The sequence below is a fragment of the Sorex fumeus genome, unplaced genomic scaffold, assembly GCF_029834395.1.
Source record: "Sorex fumeus unplaced genomic scaffold, SorFum_2.1 ptg000029l, whole genome shotgun sequence".
Lineage (NCBI taxonomy): Eukaryota > Metazoa > Chordata > Mammalia > Eulipotyphla > Soricidae > Sorex > Sorex fumeus.
In genome coordinates, this window is record NW_026606086.1 from 4,744,673 (window position 1) to 4,763,529 (window position 18,857).

General features: G+C 53.8%; 1 protein-coding gene across 1 annotated transcript in view; it reads left to right on the top strand.

Moving 5' to 3' along the window:
• The window catches only part of LOC130024610 (CAP-Gly domain-containing linker protein 1-like), a 49,223-nt gene extending 41,764 nt beyond the window's left edge, over positions 1-7,459 (top strand). Inside the window, 3 exon segments of the mRNA XM_056115314.1 lie at positions 3,232-3,301; positions 6,959-7,128; positions 7,442-7,459. Of these exon segments, the coding sequence (XP_055971289.1) occupies positions 3,232-3,301; positions 6,959-7,128; positions 7,442-7,459 (258 nt within the window).
• The last annotated feature ends 11,398 nt before the right edge of the window (positions 7,460-18,857 follow it).

Consider the following 18,857-nt stretch of genomic DNA (forward strand, 5'->3'; position numbering starts at 1 on the left):
GAGTGGAAGGCAGGGCCACTCCAGCCAGAAATAGTCAAGTCTGTCACTGCGTTTTTCCAGTTAGCCCTTTCTGAGTGATTTTGTTTACATGACTCGCCTTTCCCCTTGATTGAGTCTTGGCAAGACCTGAAGACTTTTATCTTACATTTTCATTTTCTAGAAATAAAATTGCTTACATTTTTCATTCAAACTCTTGAGGTTCTGCAGTGTGACCTAAGGGCTGGGTGCAGGGTGTGCGGGAAATTCTGTTTCTCCCACACGCCCGTCCCAGCCCGTTTCCTACTGGTTATTTTCTGCACATATTTATTTGTTTGCTTTGCTTTGGTTTTTGCTTGGGGCTTCACCTGGTGATGCTCAGGGCTTACTCTTGGGGGTCCTCAGGGGTCCATATTTGACTCTTTGATGCCAGGGAAGCACCTTCCCACTATACTATCTATCTGGCTCCCAGAGTTTTTCTTTTTTAAATATTGTCTTTTTCTGAAAGGTTGTGTTTTGTTTGCAAATATGATTTTATATGTTTTGTTTACTATCTTTATGACAGGGAGCACTTCTGAAAAATTTCTCTTTCAAAGTGTCAGGTTGGCTCTTAGGGGTGCCTGGGCCATAACTCTGGCTCTTTCTTCTGTGGGGTGAGGTTTCTCCATGCTGAGTCCCTTAAGAGAATCTGTAGACCCAAAAGCATTGATATATTTGAGTTTTCAACCGGATGTTTTTCCTATGGCACATTCTTCACTGGAAAAAGGGAAAATTGGGCATGGCTGGAGTTCTGGGAGGCCGAGTGGGGACCCCCCCACCAAGTGTTTAACCACCACCTAGAGTGTGCGACCCTCAGCCTCAGCAAGAAAGGGAGGGAAAGGGAAAATAAATACCGGAATGAAGGGGAAGATGCAAGGGGGAAACACATCAGCTTGATAATGTCTTCTAAAAACTTCGTACCGGGCCAGAGAGATAGTGATGTGGGTAGGGCACTTGCCTTGTCCCTTGCAGACCCGGGTTTGTTCCCTGGCACCCCATACGGTCCACCAAGCCCCGCCAGGTATGACCCCAAGTGCCAAGCCAGGGAGTCAGCTGGAACCCGTGCACGGCCCCAACGCTCCCAGTGCCTGTCTGCACCCTCTGCACCTTCTATCATTGGAAGCTTGTGCAGGTGTGTTTGAGACACGACCGCGTTTCCCTGCATTCCTTGGGCGTGTGAGTTGATTTGTGGTACTGCTGCTGCTGGTCTCAAGACACGACCTTTCGAGAACGCAGGTGCATCACCAGATTTCTGGGCACCATTTCCCCTCGGCATGTTGGTCTCAGCAGCACCTTAAGAGAAAGAACCTGGGGCTCGCTTGGGTTCTGCGCTGCTGTCACCCAGCTCCCTGTGGGTTTGCTCACGTCTCTGGGCTTCATCCTGTGGAATCCAGAACTTTCCTGGGCTCCCCGATGGTCTCTCCCCACCCCAGTCATGAAGCAGGGAGGGGCTTGCATGGCCTTGTTTGGTGACAGGACACAGGCCTGCATGCCCCTGTGTGGTGACAGGACAGGGGCCTGCCCGGCCCTGAGTGGTGACAGGACTAGGGGTTCGCCTTCCATCCGAGCCATTGCAGGTCTGGGAGCGGCCTCTCTGCTCCCTTTCCCAATCAGCAGTGCGGAAGCGTTGAGGAAGCGGCTTGGTCACCCCAGCTGAGGATAGGAGCTGTCTCAGTCACACCCAGGGTTGCTCCTGGCCCTGCGTGGGCGGGGCAAGGCCATCCCAACAGACAGACCCCAGACAGTTCGTTGCCACGGGCCCCACATCCGCCCGTGGATGCTGCATTCACGCCTTCTCTCTCGCCCTGAGCCACGACGGCCCCCAAGCCCGCATCACCTGGGGAGCCCCGAGTTCAGGACAGGAGGGACCCACACACCACCAGTTATGACCCTAGTGGCTGTTAAAGAGGAATTGCAAGGGCTGGAGCTATATACATTCGGAGGGCATTTGCCTTGCACACAGCTGACCCAGGTTCAATCCCCGGCATCCCATATGGTCCCCGAAGCACCACCAGAATAATTCCTGAGTGCAGAGCCAGGGGTATCCCCTGAGCCTCACCGGGTGGGAGTTGTTAGAGGTGTCTCTGTAGTAATACGCCGTTTTTCAAAATGAATGTTTTGTTGGGTGCTCGGGGCTGGGCAGGGCCAGGCAGGAGCCGGCTTAGCTGTCCGCAGGCAGACACAGTTCCCGCTCTGAACAGTCACCTATGCCCCTGAGCTGTTTGAAAGAGGTCCCCTAATGCTTTCCTTCCACTGAATCTTCCTCTCTGCTCTGCTCCAATGCGGAGTTTCTGGTCCTTTTCTGAGGACTCTTTGGACATCCCGACCAGGATATTTTGGACTGAAGTGTGAGGCTGCACCCCAGACTTGGCAGAGACATCCTACGTGATCTTTGGGGATGTTATGCTCAATCTGGGCCAGGCTCTCTGGGAGGTCTCCCTCTCTACCCCGCCCTCAGTCTGCACCCCTCGTCCTCACGCCTCTGCGGTGCACGCCTGTTGGCTGCTGCCTTAGACAGGGTCAAAGATTCCACGATGAGGGACTGGAGCAATAGCACAGCAGGTAGGGCGTTTGCCTTGCATGCGGCCGACACGGGTTCGATTCCCAGCATCCCATATGGTCCCCCGAGCACCACTAGGAGTAGTTCCTGAGTGCATGAGCCAGGAGTAACCCCAGTGCATTGCCGGGTGTGACCCAAAAAGAAAAAAGATAAAAAGAGAGTCCCGCGATGGGCACCAGCAGTGCCGCCCCATTAGGTGGAGTGCAGGTGAAGCGCGTTGTGTGATTTCCCTCCTCTGCTCTCCGCACTTGCTGGATGAAGGGATTGAGGCACAGGAGAGATCTTGAGGCCCCGCTGGGGACCGTGTGTGCTCTGTCAGCCCTGCTGAACCACCCGGCTGGGCGGCGCGTGCGTGCTCTTTGCTCTTTCTGGGCCAAAGATGTTTCTTTTTGTCTGTGTGTTAAATGGACCTTGTGGCCCTTCTCCGAGACCGTGGCTGCCCGCCTGCTGTCCCCTGTGACACTCGCTGCTGTATGTGGGAGAGGCTGCCTGCCCTTCCACAAGCCCAGAGTGTTCTGCTGTGTGGTCACGCGGGCAGGCGGAGGCCAGCCTTTCCTCACCCGCCCAGCAATGCTTGCCCCCAGTAGAGATGCTGCCTTGAGGCCTCGGTGCTGACTCACAGAGCCTGTGCCCACGCGCCTGGCCCTCTCCCACAGGAGTGCTGCCTGGACAGCGACAAGACGGGCCTGTACCACGCGACCAAGGGCCTGATGAAGCTGCTGGCCTGTACGGGACCATCCCCTAGATCTTCGGCAAGGGCGAGTGCGCCAGGGTGAGCCGGGGCGGGGAGAGAGGCCTCTCTCCTGCAGGTGGGGTTTGGGGCTCCACCTCGCAGTGCTCTTGGCTCTGTGCTCGGGCCACCAAAATGAGTCTGTCTGCGTGCAAGGCGTGACCCCTGGCCCCTCTGCTGTCTCCCAGCCCTCTTTCCTTTTCTCTTTTCTATTTTTTATCTTTTCTTTTCCATCCCTACTCTCCCTCCCTCTCTCGCCCTCTCCCTCCTCCCGCCCTCTCCATACCCTGCAGTGCTCGGGGCTCACTCCTGGCAGGGTTTGAGGGATCGTACGTGGTGCCAGGAATTGAACCTGTGTCAGCCACCTGCAAGGCAAGCATCCTACCTACCATACTGTCTCGGGCCTGTCTTGTTTTATTTTATTGTTCCATTTTTTTCCGCCTTATTTTTAAATTTTGGATTGCCGGGCTCTTTTTAGCTTCATTTTAAAATCCGCCCATTGCTAAAAAGGCTCTCCCTGATTCTGTACTTTGTTCCCAGCAAGTGGCCAATATGATGATGAGGATGGAGAGAGAGTTTACAGAAAGTCAGAATTCAATATTTCCTGGTTTTGATAACCTCTTGTTGCTTGATTGAAATGTGGATTCATTAACGCCCCTTGCGACTCAGCTGACATACGAAGGATTCGTCGATGAAATTTATGGCTTCCAGAACAGTAAGTGAAGCGACATCATTTACTAATAGGTTAGCTGAGTAAAATCAATCTCAAAAGTGTCTGTTTTTAAAGGTGTGGCATTTGTGTATAAGTCAGAATACTTGAAAATGTCAGGCACTGACTTTCAGCCCAAGGTTAAAGCGAGCTCGAGCCAGGACACCATCGGGGAAACTGAGGCGAAGGCCTTGTGCAGAGGGCCATGCGGTGTGCAGCCCCGCTGCTCAGGCCGCCCAGGGAGGCGTGAGGAATAGAGCGTTTCTGAGGGGTGCCTGGGTCTGAGGTCAGGGGGCTTTGGCCCCGGGTGTTAGATTCTGTAGCATTTCAGATCTGAGTGGGGGCTAGGAAAGCTCACGGGGCTAGTGCCAGGCGCACAGCCAGCGCTCGGTTCCATCCGCGCTCCTGCCTCATCCAGTGAGCACTGAGCTGGGAGTAGCTCCTGCTGGGATACAGTCTGAGAAGTTTCCCACAGTCTGATTGTGTCTTTTCTTCATAATACGGAGCCCCAGGCCACAAGAGGGGTAACTCCGGCGACTTCAGGAGTGGCCCTGGCCGGGGGCTGGGGAAACAGCCCTGGGGATAGAGCCCCGGTCTGGAAGGATGGGGATGCAGCTAACTGCATGGGGTCTCTCTGGGGACACAGAGCCCTGCAGCTGCTGAGTGTTGGCTGAGTCCAGACAGTGCTGTCTGTCCAGTGTGCCAAGCTGGTTATCGCAGAGTGGATTGCGATGGCGTGTGTGTGTGTGTGTGTGTGTGTGTGTGTGTGTGTGTGTGTGTGTTCGTGTGTGTTAGTCTGTATGTCACTGCAGTGGTGAATGCGTGGCTCAGTGACAGCGGCCACGGAAGCAGAACAGGACCACACATGGAGGCATTTCCACACAACAAAGCGTTTTCCTGCTCTTTCATGATTATGGGGGTGTTTCCGGTTTGTTTTTTACCAGTTGTTCCAAAGGATAACTTCTTAAGTTGCTTCCTTTTGTGGGGACAGTTGTAAGCAGTGCCCAAGGGACTGTGGGGCTGATCTCGGTGATTTTCTGCTCTGTGGGGCCAGTCCGTGGCCCTGGGGCCACCGGGGCTTTGCTTGGCAGCGGCTGGGGGTGATGCCACACACACAGTCCCTCCCCAGACTCCTACTCCGAGCTTTCACTGGCACGGGAGCACCCCGTGCGAGGGGTCCCCACCTCCTGGTGCTTCTGCAAGTCCCTCGAGGGATCTGGCAGAGGTGCTGGGGTGGCTGGTGCGGAGGTGTGAGAGATGGGGCTTGTGGGGTGCCTCCGGGGGGAAGGCGTTTTGGGAGCTCACAGTCTCTTCACATCACACACTTACTTCTGATGAAACATTTAATTAAGGGAGAGGGCTGGAGTGATAGTACAGCGGGTAGGGCATTTTCCTTGCACGCGGCTCAGCCCGGGTTCGATTCCCAGCATCCCATAGTGTCCCCTGAGCACCACCAGGAGTAATTCCTGAGTGCAGAGCCACTAGTGACTCCTGTGCATTGCTGGGTGTGACCCCCCCAAAAAAGAAAAAATTAAGAGAAATCTGAAAAACAAGGAGAAATTGGGCTTCCCTATAACCCCCCAGCTCTGCGGCCGTGGCTGGACCAAGGGCGAGGGCAGGTCCGTGCAGGAGCTGCGTGCAGGCTGCCTGGGCCAGCGGCTGCCCCTCTGCTTTGAGCTGGAATGCGAGATCTTGCCGACCTCGTGTATCTCAGCATGTGCTCAGGCCCTGGGTCCCGCGGCCACTGTGGCGTGCTGTCTCCAGACGCTGGTGCCCGGGCTGTTCCGAGGGGCTTAGGATTTGGAAAGCACCCGAGAAGTATTTTTCTTCCGTCGTTCACTTTCTCTCCCACATTCTCCGATGCAGGAGTTCTTCTTGTTGCTTTATGTTTCTCAGCACCCACCCCACAGGGCTCAGGGCCCACACGGGGCAGTGCTCAGAGGAACAGACAGCTGGACTTGAGCATGCGCTGCCCCCGATGACCCGTCTCTCTGGACCCACAGCAGTGGAGCTGATTGTGTGTAGACACGTCGGGATTTGTGTTGAAAGTGGAGGAGATGATTTTTTGAAAGGAACCATCTTGGAGCTAGAGGCAGTGCAGCAATTAGGGTGAGTTTGGTCCCCAGGACCGCATATGGTTCCCCCAGTCACTGCCAAGAATTAGCCCAGAGCACAGAGGCAGGAATAAGCCTTGAGCTCTGACAGGTTTGGCCCAAAAATAAGAGAAAGGAAACAGAAAGGAAAGAAGCCGTTGGAGCTGTCTCCGGCCTCAAGCAAACTTCCATGCTGAGATGATTCCTGGGATCTTGTTTTTGTTTTTGTTTTTCTTTTGACTTTTCTTTTTCTTTTTCGGAGAGTATCTTGCCTGCATGGCAAAGTCTGGCAAGCTACCCGTGACGTGTTCTATATGGCAAACACAGTAACAAGTCTCAAAATGGAGACGTTACTGGGCCCGCTTGAGCAAAATCGATGAACAATGGGAGGACAGTGACAGGGGTCACACTTGGCAATGCACAGGGGTTACTCCTGGCGCTGCACTCAGGAGTTACTCCTGGCGGTGCTCAGGGGGCCATATGGGATGCTGGGACTCGAACCTGGGTCTGCCCCGTGCAAGGCAATCACCTTCCCTGCTGTGCTATCACTCCAGCCCCATCCTGGGCTCCTCTTGGCTTTTTGAAATGGCGGTATAGACGGCATGCACTTGCACGCGCCAGCAGGACAGACCTGCAGTTAGGTCGCCCTGGGGCATGTTTCCTCGGGTGGCCCCATCCTGAGTTCAGTTCGGGCTGGCAGTGGCAGGAGGCGTCCCGCGGGCCAGGGCAGGGAAGCCGTGCGTGAAAAGCGTGAGCGTCCTACGCTCGTGTGCATCTAGTGACTCAAAGCCCAGTGCTCTCCCCTGACAGGAAGTCTCTGGAGTCTCACTTGGGTGTCCCCTCCCGTGCAGGTCATGTAAAGCTGCCACCCGAGAAATTCGCCCTGAAGAGGCAGGGTGACGGGCAGGCCCTGCCCACAGAGTCCAAGAAGCTGCCGCTGAACTCAGCCGAGGAGCTCTACGCTGAGATCCAAGACCGCAACTTCAACGCCGTGGGCGCCGTGCTCAGCAAGAAGGCCAAGGTGATCTTGGCCGCCTTTGAGGTGACTGGGGCCTGGCGCCAGGCGGCAGGCGGGCTGTGGGCGCCCGGGGAAAGGTGGTGCCAGGCCCTCTCCTGGTGTCAGGTCCTTTGCCAGTCATCATCTGCACTCCCTGTCCCTCCCACCTTCCTCCCAGCTGCTGGCGGTGGCGGCATCTCCACTAGCTCCTGCATCTAGGGAATCCGGGTTCAGCCGGAGCAGGCTGGGAAGGCGTGTGATAATGAGAGCACAGTCCCCGGCCCCCAGCTTCCTTAGCACCTCGCGCCCTCCTGCTGCTCGTTTATTCTGGGTTCAGCTCACTTTTGAAACCTGAATCAGTAAAATGATAGAAGCTGAATTTTTTAACTCTGGGGGAAGTTTTTAAAAATCACTTTTTCCCTTGAAGGGTGATTTCCTGATTTCATCTTTTTTAGGAGTTATCTCCACAATATCAGTATTTGTATTTCTTTGGGTTTTTTTTTTGTTTTGTTTTTTGAGGGGAGGCACACCCAGAGGTGCTCAGGGCTAACTCCTGGCTCTGCGCTCAGGGATCACTTCTGGTGGGCTGAGGCAACCACATGGGATGCTGGGGATCGAACCCAGGCTGGCCGCATGCAAGGCAAGCACCTCACCACTGTTCTGTCACTCTGACCCCATGGTTGTTGTATTTCTGAAGTTGCTTTTGTCTCAGTTGGGTTTTGTTCCTCAATTTTTTATTTCCTCACCGTGACTTATAAAGCTATGGATAAGAAGTGTCAGGCATTCACTGTTCCAGCTCCGAGCTCGCCATGGTGTCCAGTTCCCTCCCTTCCCGCTGCCAGTGCTCAGGGCTGGCTCCTGGCAGGCCTCGGGGTTCTGTGGGGAGGCCGGGCACTGAGCAAGCGCCTCCCACACTGTATAGCTTGGACCCAGGAAACGTTTTACACTTGATTTGCTATTGTTGAGGTCTCAGGCTATACGAGCGTTAGCTTTTGTGGCTTCAAGGCACAGTTTGCTGAGCTCCATATCCGTGGCAGGAACCATGCAGTGTCAGGTGTGGCCTGCGTGGGCCCTGGGCTCCCTCCCGTCCACATGGTCTCCCAGTGCTGCAGGATGTGGCTGTCGCAGTACCTGGACCCACCAACCTGCCTTTTCTATTTTCCTGTGGCTGTGGGATCTGGTTATAGCCTAATTCGTTTTGTGTCCATTTCTCACACTAAAAATTAAGTTGGGGGAGCCGGAGTGATAGCACAGCAGGTAAGGCGCTTACCTTGCATGTAGCTGACCTGGACTCACTCCCCAGCCTTCCATGTGGTCCCGGTGCATGCCAGGAGTGATCCCTGAGTGCCAGGCCAGAAGGAAGAGGGCAGAGCCATGCGTCAGCTCTGCACCACCAGGTCTGATCCATAAAGCTGCAGGGGGGGTTGGGGGGGGAGAGAGAGAGAGAGAAGGAGAGAAGAGATTGGGAAATTGGGTAGAGGGTGGAGATGGCAGGGCTGAGCAGGTTAGGCTGGAGTACACTGTGTTCCTCACCAAAGTCAAATCCAGGATGGCAGCGTGGAGGACGTTTGCCTTTAATGCAGCCAACCCAGGTTGTGATCCCTGAGTGCAGCACTAGGAGGGAGCCCTGAGCACCGCAGGGTATGGCCTCCGCCAAAACAAACAAACAAAAAGAGATCCCATGGCCCATTGGGTAGAGAGGAGTTGGTTGACTCCAGGTGTCCCTCTCGAATCCTCCGCAGAACCCCACGGACATCTCGGCTATGCCTCCCTCAGCATGCGGCTGGCCCAGCTGCTCCCGGCCTGGTTGGCGCAGAATCGAGGAATTTCTGCACATCCTCCCGGGTCCCCACTTCAAGGAGCGGCAGCCGCTGCCCAGGTGCCTGCAGAAGAAAAGTAGGTTTGTGAGTGATTTTGTTTTCGTGACCTGCCTTTCCCCTTGATTGAGTCTTGGCAAGACCTGAAGACTCTTTTTTTACATTCTCATTTTTAGAAATAAAATTGCTTACATTTTTCATTCAAACTCTTGAGGTTCTGCAGTGTGACCTCAGGGCTGGGTGCAGGGTGTGCGGGAAATTCTGTTTCTCCCACACGCCCGTCCCAGCCTGTTTCCTACTGGTTATTTTCAGCACATATTTATTTGTTTGCTTTGCTTTGGTTTTTGCTTGGGGCTTCACCTGGTGATGCTCAGGGATTACTCTTGGCGGTCCTCAGGGGTCCATATTTGACTCTTTGATGCCTGGGAAGCACCTTCGCACTGAACTATCTGTCGGGTCCCCGGGACATTTTCTTTTTTAAATGTTGTCTTTTTCTGAACGGTGGATTTTTGTTTACAAATATGATTTTATATGTTTTGTTTACTATATTTATGACAGGGAGCACTTCTGAAAAATTTCTCATTCGAAGTGTCAGCTTGGCTCTTAGGGGCGCCCGGGCCAGAACTCTGGCTCTTTCTTCTGTGCGGTGAGGTTTCTCCATGCTTAGTCCCTTAAGAGTATCTGTAGACCCAAAAGCATTGATTTATGTGAGTTTTCAACCAGATGTTTTTCCTATGGCATATTCTTCACTGGAAATAGGGAAAATTGGGCATGGCTGGAGTTCTGGCAGGCCGAGTGAGACCCCCCACCCCACAAGTGTGTAACCACGATCTAGAGTGTGCGACCCTCAGCCTCAGCGAGAAAGGGAGGGAAAGGGAAAATAAATACTGGAATGAAGGGGAAGATGCAAGGGGGAAACACATCGGCTTGATAATGTCTTCTAAAAACAGCGTACCAGGGCCAGAGAGATAGTAAGGTGGGTAGGGCACTTGCTTTGCCCCTGGCAGACCCGGGTTCGTTCCCAAGCACCCCATACGGTCCCCCAAGCCCCGCCAAATGTCACCCCCAGTGCCAAGCCAGGGAGTCAGCCTGAACCCGTGCACTTCCCCAATGCTTCTGGTGCCTGTCTGCGCCCTCTGCGCCCTCTGCCATTGGAAGCTTGTTCAGGTGTGTTTGAGATGTGACCGCGTTTCCCTGCTTTCTTGGGTGTGTGCGTTGATTTGTGGTACTGCTGCTGCTGGTCTCAAGACACGACCTTTCTAGAACGCAGGTGCATCACCAGATTTCTGGGCACCCTTTCCCCTCAGCATGTTGGTCTCAGCAGCACCTTAAGAGAAAGAACCCGGGCCTCGCTGTGCCATCGGTCCCTGTGGTTAACGTAAACAAATTTTTTTTTTTAATACGGAATTATGGCTGGAGCGATATTACAGTGGCAGGGCGTTTGCGTTGCACGCAGCCAACATGGCCGACCCGAGTTCGATTCCTCCACCCCTCTCGGAGAGCCCGGCAAGCTACCAAGCGTATCTCGCCCGCCAGGCAGAGCCTGGCAAGCTCCCCGTGACGTATTCGATATGCCAAACTGAGTAACAACAAAGTCTCCAATGGAGACGTTACTGGGCCCGCTCGAACAAATGGACGAACAACGGGAGGGCCTTTACTTTTTTCACTTTACTTACGGAATTCTGGGTGGTGTGGAGATAGCTCAGAGGGCTAGAGCCCCAGCATCACCTGGGGAGCCCCGGGTTCAGGACAGGAGGGACCCACACACCACCAGTTATGACCCTAGGGGCTTTTAAAGAGGAATTGCAAGGGCTGGAGCTATATACATTCGGAGGGCATTTGCCTTGTACGCAGCTGACCCAGGTTCAATCCCCGGCATCACATGTGGTCCCCGAAGCACCACCAGAATAATTCCTGAGTGCTGAGCCAGGGGTATCCCCTGAGCCTCGCCGGGTGGGAGTTGTTAGAGGTGTCTCTGTAGTAATACGCCATTTTTCAAAATGAATGTTTTGTTTGGGTGCTCGGGGCTGGGCAGGGCTGGGCAGGAGCCGGCTTAGCTGTCCGCAGGCAGACACAGTTCCCGCTCTGAACAGTCACCTGGGCCCCTGAGCAGTTCGAAAGATGCCCCCTAATGCTTTCCTTCCCCTGAATCATCCTCTCTACTCTGCTCCAATGCAGAGTTTCTGGTCCTTTTCTGAGGACTCTTTGGACATCCTGACCAGGGTGGCTTAGACTCAAGTGTGAGGCTGCACCCCAGACCTGGCGGACCCATCCTACGGAATCTTTGGGGATGTTATGCTCACTCTGGGCCACTCTTTGGGAGGTCTCCCTCTGCACCCTGCCCCCAGTCTGCACATCTCCACGGTGTTATATTTTTATTGTTAATTTTTTCACCCGGTGATGCACAGGGGTTACTCCTGGCTCTGCACTCAGGATTTACTCCTGGCGGTGCTCAGGGGACCATGTGGGGTGCTGGGATTCGAACCCACGTTGGCTGCATGAAAGGCAAATGCCCTCACTGCTGTACTATCGTTCCAGCCCCAATACTAGAAGCTTCGGCCTGGGATTCTTGTTCCTTCGGGTCTTTTGCATGGAAGGGCGGGTGTGAGTCAGAACTGAGCGACTGTGGGCGTTGGGGGGATTCTATAGCATGTGGGGTGCCCGTGAGTCTTCCGAGGCATGTGAGGTCGCCCCTGGCAGGTTCTGCAGGGCAGCTGGGGCTAGGACCTGGGTTAGGCCAGAGACCTGCCTCACCTCCGGTCACCTTCTCTCAGTCCTGTTTGCCGGCTTGCTCTTCTCTTCGAGCTCTTGCTAACTCTGATTTTTCCCCCTTACATGTGACAATTTCCTCTATCTGGATATTTTGAAGTTGAATGCCAGCGTGAGGTGGGTGACTGGGCTGGCTGATGACATTGAATAGATGCCGTTTGCATATGTCCTGTGCCTTCAGGCTATATATAGTCTTGAACTGTGTCTGCAGCTCCTGACATTTTGTTTGGAACGAAAGACTGATTTTTATGTAACTTCCTCATAGAACGGTGTGTGGTGCTGCCCATCACGCCACAGCTCCCAGGGCTGGTGTTTCCCTGTCCAGAAAATGCTGGACAGACGTGAGCCAAAGCTCTAGCTGGGAGGAAGCATTTGTACCGCGGGATGAAATAGAACTGCCTTTGAGTCAAGCTGACATTTTCAAGAAATACAAAACAGACCTTTTTTTCCATTTTTAGTACCAGAGCAGATAATCCCCTAAGGTTATTTGCTTCCCTGAAAGATATTTAGCTTGCCCTTTCAAAGTTCATTTAGAGCAGATCTTGGCGTTCAATCAGAGTTGGGTGCTAACCGAGGTCAGAGTGTTTGCTTATTTGTGGCCTTCTTTGTCTCTTAAGAGGAACCATAGTTAGAGGCCACCAGAGAAAACAAAACACAATCACCCGCTTCCTCCCAGCTTGGTTCCTCTGTTCTCAACCCCCGGCCATTTGTCTATACATCTTCCCCAGAACAGGCGGGGGACAGAGGTAGAGGGAAGGTCTGAGAAGCCCCTGCATGTGCTCCCTGAGCAGTGCTCCCCATCTTTGTGGCTTCTGTTGAGGTTCTGAAATGAGTCATCAGGTGCTAGTGACAAATGTGTCATGTATGGCGTGACACAAAGATGGAGTTTGTGCCATCAGTCCCTAGGGTGGGAGGAGGGAGCATCGGGTTTTGGGGGTCAGTGGCAGGAGGATGTGACCCATAGCATGTCGGCTTTATCTCGGGTAGGGGAAAACGGATCGTTTGGGGAGAAGTGTGCTTAGGGTACAGATTTTCCGCATTTTTCTGGATTTCTCTCTCTCTCTCTCTTTTTTTTTTAATGTAGGAGTACTGCTATTTATCCAGCCACTGATTAGCTGATTGAATTGTGCATGAACTCCACCTTACATTTTTTTTCACTTTTTATGATTTTATTTATTGAATCACTGTGAGAGCAGTTACAAAGCTTTCAGGTCTAAGTCTCGGTCATACAATGAAACACCCGTACCTTCACCAGTGCCCATTCTCCACCCCCAACAACCCCAGTATATCCCCATCCCACACCCTCCCCCTACCAGTGGGGCAGATGATTTCCACATTACTCTCTCTCTACTTTGATCACATTCAATATTTTGACACCAGACCCACCATTATTATTTGAGATTTTGCCTCAACACTCAGATCTGCTGAAAAGGCAACAGTAGACAATTTGTTTTCTATTGCTGGTTATGAATAACATATGATGTTTCGTGGCTGCAGTACTGGCCGCACGATTTTGAAATTCTGACATTTGAACACTTAAATCTGGAGGGATTTCTGTCAAAACCTGTTGGGTTCCCGAGAATTGCTCCTGAGTCTCTGGGATCATGGTCGTTAAGCAGCTTGATCAGGAGCCAGAAAGGCCGTTCGTGGGCAATGACTTGGAGTCTCTTGGGGACGGGGAGGACAGGACTGGCTCCACCCCCATCCTGTGAGGCCCAACAAGTTTTGTTACTGAGGTCCCAAGCCTGACTGTCCAGTGGCCTCTGGAGGATGGCGGCCACCGTGCCACCAGAGGGAACAGGCCAAGGCACGAAACCGTGGGCCCAGCACTGCAGGGACCAGACGCATTTCTGCCAAAAGCCACTGGGTTTCGAGATTTTTTCTGAGTCTCTGGGATCATGGTCATTAAGCAGTTCAATCAGGACCCAGAGAGGCCATGCCTCCAATGATCTAGCTGAGCCGGAGGTGATTTGTGGGTGTGTTTCCCACATACCGAACTTTTGGCCATTTACTTTCTTGGTAAACTTTGCCCCAAGTTTTTGGGGTCTGGCCAAAGGCACAACAGCAACGTTGGGGTATCTGGAAGTGTGGAGGCGCCATCAGGCTGCTGATGCACTCGCCTCACAGGTACAGTGATTTTTGTTTGATGGTTTGTGTTTTTATGTAGGAGTACTGCTCTTTATTCAGCCACTGATTAGCTGATTGAATTGGGCATGAACTCCACGTTACATTTTTTTCCATAATTTTCTTTCTTTCTTTCTTTCTTTTTTCTTCTTATATTTATTTATTGAATCACTGTGGGAAAAGTTACAAAGCTTTCAGATTTAAGTCTCGGTCATACAATGTTCAAACACCGTCTTCTTCACCCTTCACCAGTACTCATTTTTCACCACCAAGAACCCCAATATACCCCACCTCCCACCCACCCAATGCCTATGAGGCAAATGATTTCTAACTAACTCTTCTCTACATTGATTACATTCATTATTTCGACAAAAGATGCACCATGATTGCTTAGAATTTACCCCCCAACAATCAGAATGGCTGAAATGGCATTGTGAAATACATTGTTTTCTATATAAAGTTCGGAGTTCCGGGGCTGGAGAGATAGCACAGCGGGTAGGGCGTTTGCCTTTCACGTGGCCAACCCGGGTTCGAGTCCCAGCATCCATATGTTCCCCTGAGCAATGCCAGGAGTAACTCCTGAGTGCAGAGCCAGGAGTAACCCCTGTGAGTGCAGAGCCAGGAATAACCCTTGCGCATCGCCAGGTGTGACCCAAAAAGCAAAAAAAAAAAAAAAAAAAAAAAAAAGTTTGGAGTTCCTCCCCTCCAAGTTTCGCTCAGCAAGCAGAAGGAAAGCAAAGAGCTTGGGCCCAGTGGTTGATGCAGATTGCTGGGCCAGGCCGTCGATCAAGGGAGATTTGGGGATCTCTGGGACCCATCCTCGGGCCCAGTGCTCTCCGGGGCCCCTAGCTTGGTCGTGTCCTACGAGTTGGGGGCGAGCCTGGCCTTTGGGCTCGCGTTGTGTTTGGACGGGCAGGTGGGGTGTTCAGCGCCCAGCTGCTGACACCTGATTCCGCCCTGGCCAGGTGGGAGGACGGAGATTGGCGGCTGGCCCCTGAGATGCCCAAGATAACCAGTCAAGGAGATAACCAGAGTCAATCCCAGTCGAGTTGGGTGATAGGCTGAGATGACACACCGAGCCGCTGAGGCAGATCCTGTCTGGAGACACTCGGGCACCTTGATCGCAGGCAGGCCTGACCTGGCGGGGGGCGGGGGCGAGTGGGCACCAACCTCGGCGTTTCCGTGGCTCGGAGCTTCCGTGCCCTTCTGCTTGCTCTGCTGTAGTTTTGTTTTTGGGTCACACCTGGACGTGCTCCGGGGTCACTCTTGGCTCTGCACTCAGGACTTACTCCTGGAGGTGCTCGGGGGTCCCTATGGGATGCCGGGATTGAACCCGGGTCAGTTGTGTGCAAGGCAAATGCCCTCCCCGCTGTACTAGACTTCTGGCCCCAAGGCCCAAAACTTAAAGAAAAATCCTTGCTGGGGTTTCCCCGTCCCTGGCGTCCTGTCAGCCTTGTGGGTCTGCACACGGCTTGTGCGACTGCCTCGAGTGGCCAGTGACAAGGGCGCCCGCGTGTCCTCCTGCTCCCCAGGGCTGCTCTCTGCCCGGTGCTCCTGGCCCTGCAGCCCTCAACTCCTGCCCTGTGTTCACTCCTCCTTTCTGTGGTGTCCCCCTCCTCTCTCGGTGGCCCTCCCCCTGGGGTCACCCCCCTTCCTGCGTGGTGCTGGGACAGCAGAGCTGCCGGGTTTGTGCCGGCTTTGTGCCAGGTGCACGGTTGACCCCGGGGGCTTGGATTCAGGACCTCCTGCTTGTGAGGCAGTGCTCAAAACCCCCTCTTGTACATTCCTCCACTCCAAGCTGAAGGAACGGACTTGACCCACGTTCAGGCTCACACTTCTGCTTCCTGCCGAATCACTGCCGGCCGCTAGCAGGCCAGACCCCGTGTGCCACGCCTGTGTGAAGCAGGGACGTTCCAGGGCGTGAGCCTGCTAGCGTCTTTGTCATGGACACACGTGGTCCCATCACAGGATTTAGGGTCAGGGTCCAAACACAGGAGCATGGGGGTGGGGGGGTGGGGGCTTGTTCAGGCCGGGGACTCTACTAGGCTCACACACAGCATTTGAGTGCTCAAGTCTCAGGGAGACAGTGAGGCTCAAACACTTTTTCTTTTGCGCTGTTTTTTTCTCTCTCTCTCTTTTTTTTTTTTTTTGGCTTTTTGGGTCACACTCAGTGATGCTCAGTGTTGCCTACTGACCAAGTAAAAGAATGCTTGATTTTTCATTCCCCCTTTGTCCTGCTCAAAGCTGGGCAACTTCCCAGTACAGGAGGTTTCAGTTTTGGGAAAATGCACCCTCGTAAATGATTTGTAACTGATGTATGAGGAACAGCACAATCTTTGCAGATATGTCAAAGCTATATCAAAGCAGGTCGTTCTGACCAATTGCATTATGCCGAAAGGGTCACCAGGTGGCTGACCAACAGTGCATGGCTCTGCTCATTGTCCCATCCACTTTCCCACGTCCCATCCCCTTTCCTTCTTTTGTGTGAGCTGTGGAAATATACTTAAGTCTGTACTTATGCTCTGAATAAACGCACGCATTCATGCAATCTCGTGAATGACGAACCCTGTGTGACTCGAGTGCTGATTTCACCCTGACGGCCTTCCCCTGGCTCGGCCCCGAAGCGCCGGACGTGGCACTCAGGAATTACTCCTGGCAGTGCTCAGGACTGGTGATCGAATCTTGGTCAGCCGTGAGCAAGGCAAACCCCTCCCCACTGTGCTCTCACTCCAGCCCCTCCTTTTGCATCTTTTTGTGTTTTTTCAGAATTCATTGATTTCCACGTAGCGTTTGCTGGCCCTGACATTCTCTGTAGAATCCCTTGTTGCACACTGTGTTTCGTGGGCACCTTGACATGAAGACTTGGCGCTTGCCTGGTGCATGGCTGACTCCATAGGTCCCCTGAGCACCGCCAGGAGTGATTCCCGAGTGCAGACCCAGGAGTAACCCTGAGCACTGCCAAGTGTCCCAAAAAACAAAAGGAAAGAAAGAAAATAGGTATCCTTGCCCGGAAGGGTAGCCCAGGGCCAAGGAGCCTGCCTTGCCTGTGGCTGACCCTATCCCACCCTGTACGTCCCTCCCCACCCAGGTCCTGCCAGGATGAGCCCCCATGACTGGATCAGAGTCAGCCCTGAGCACCGTCAGGTATCCCGTCCTCAGCCCCCAGGTTAGGTGACTCCGCCCTTGCCACCTCCCCCCCACTCCCCAGTTCCGGCTCACTCATCCTCGAGGGGACCCGCAGTCGTTCAGCTTGTGCTCCCATCCGGAGCAGGCCAGGCCATACTCCTCTGTACAGCTCTCAGGCCTTATTGGGTTGGGCCACTCCCTGGCCACGGTGCGGCCGGTGTTGCTCACAGCACTGGGGTCACAGAGAGCAGGGCTGTCAGGGTCGGGCTCAGGGCCTCTGCCCTGTTGCTCTGCCCAACGCCCCCCCCTCCCGGCTCACAGATTTCCTGGCCCGGCTCCTGAGGAGGGCCCTGGGCAGGGTCACTGGGTCCAGGTCCCACTTGGGGGATGCTGAATGACGTCAGTTGGAGATCTGTAACTGAGAAACATTTGGCAAAAGTTTTCTGAAACCACTTTCACAGGGCCCGGGGATCCAGAACTGGGCCCCACAGGGACCAGAGGCTCGTTGGCCAAGTAGTGCTGACATCTGCAGGGCAGCCCTCCAGAGTCTCAGCCAAACACTGACATCACGAAGGGTGGCGCCTGCCCCTTTAAGAATGGCCCATGATGCCCTCCTCCTTGCTGAATTCTAGTTCTACCTCAGAACATTCTAGACTCCAACTGCCATTTTCAGTCTCTCCACGAGACTGGCACGAGCCTGTTTGGCAGAGCTCAGTACTGAAGCTGCGAGTGCAGTGTGACACAGGTGAATCTGAGTCTCTGGGCTTTCTGCCCGCGTGCGGGCGGCTTTTTTCTCTAACAGTTCTTTAGTGTATGATAGTTTTGAATCTTTAGTTAGTTTAAGATTTTTTACTAGTTATATATAAATTATTGGGTGGGGTGGGGGCGGGGTGGGGTGGGTTGGCCATACCTGGCTGTGCCCAGGGGTGACCTGGCCGGCTAACGTCCCTGTGCTGACGGAGATCGAGCCCAGGACAACTGGATATAAGGCAAGTGCCCTCCCCACTGTCCTGCCTCTCTGCCCCTTGTGGACTTCTCTATTGAAATATGGAATGACTCTGAAGTCAGTGGGCCCTCATGGGGGGCTGATGAGAAGTAGAGGAGAATATATCACTCCCCCGAGACTGGCTGGAGCACTGGCACTGCTGAGTGCGATGAGCCCCGCCAGCCCCATGACGCCCACTAGGCCTTCCCGGGGTCTTGGGCCGGAGTGAGGGGTTGCCCTTTTCAGGGAAAGGGAGTCGATCCTCAACCTCCTCATGCCCCCGGGCCTTTGTCCTCCTCGCAAAAAAGCATTTCAGGAGATGAGCATGAAGCAGAAACATTTTATTTGGAGGCCTTTAGGAAGGGGAAGGAGGGAGGGAGTAACACGCTCGAGAGAGAGTGCGGCTTCTCCAGAGGTGCGGAAAGCCACTGAACATGTTATGTTGCTAGGTTGCATTCGGTCTGAAAGTCCACACCTCAGGAGGGGAGAAGCCCGTGACATGATGGACCTCATAGGCAAGAGCAGTACCTGGGCTCGGGCACACATGAGCGCCCTCCCTTGGTTCAAGGTGGCTAATCTAGGGATTTCCCCAGGCTGCCCCTGGTGGGAGTTTCTAGCTACCTAGAGTCCGTTGCTAGGGTGGTTGCCAAGGGGGTAGAGTTGAGTGGTCCATGGTCCTCTTAGAAATTCCTTTCCTGCCCTTTGTTCCTATTCCCTCAGGGGGTCCAGCCTGCTCTGGGCCTCATAATGTGGGTTAATTTTGACAAGACCATGGGTCCCGTGCACTCAGGTAGTCTTTTGGTGGCCATGAAGCTTTTGTTGACTTTCTCGGAGTTCCATCGCCATGGGGACGCTTCCCGCATCTACCTGTCTGCCTCAGTTCTGTGGGTTAAGAAATGGAGTTAATACTGGCTTGTGGTTATCCAACCTGG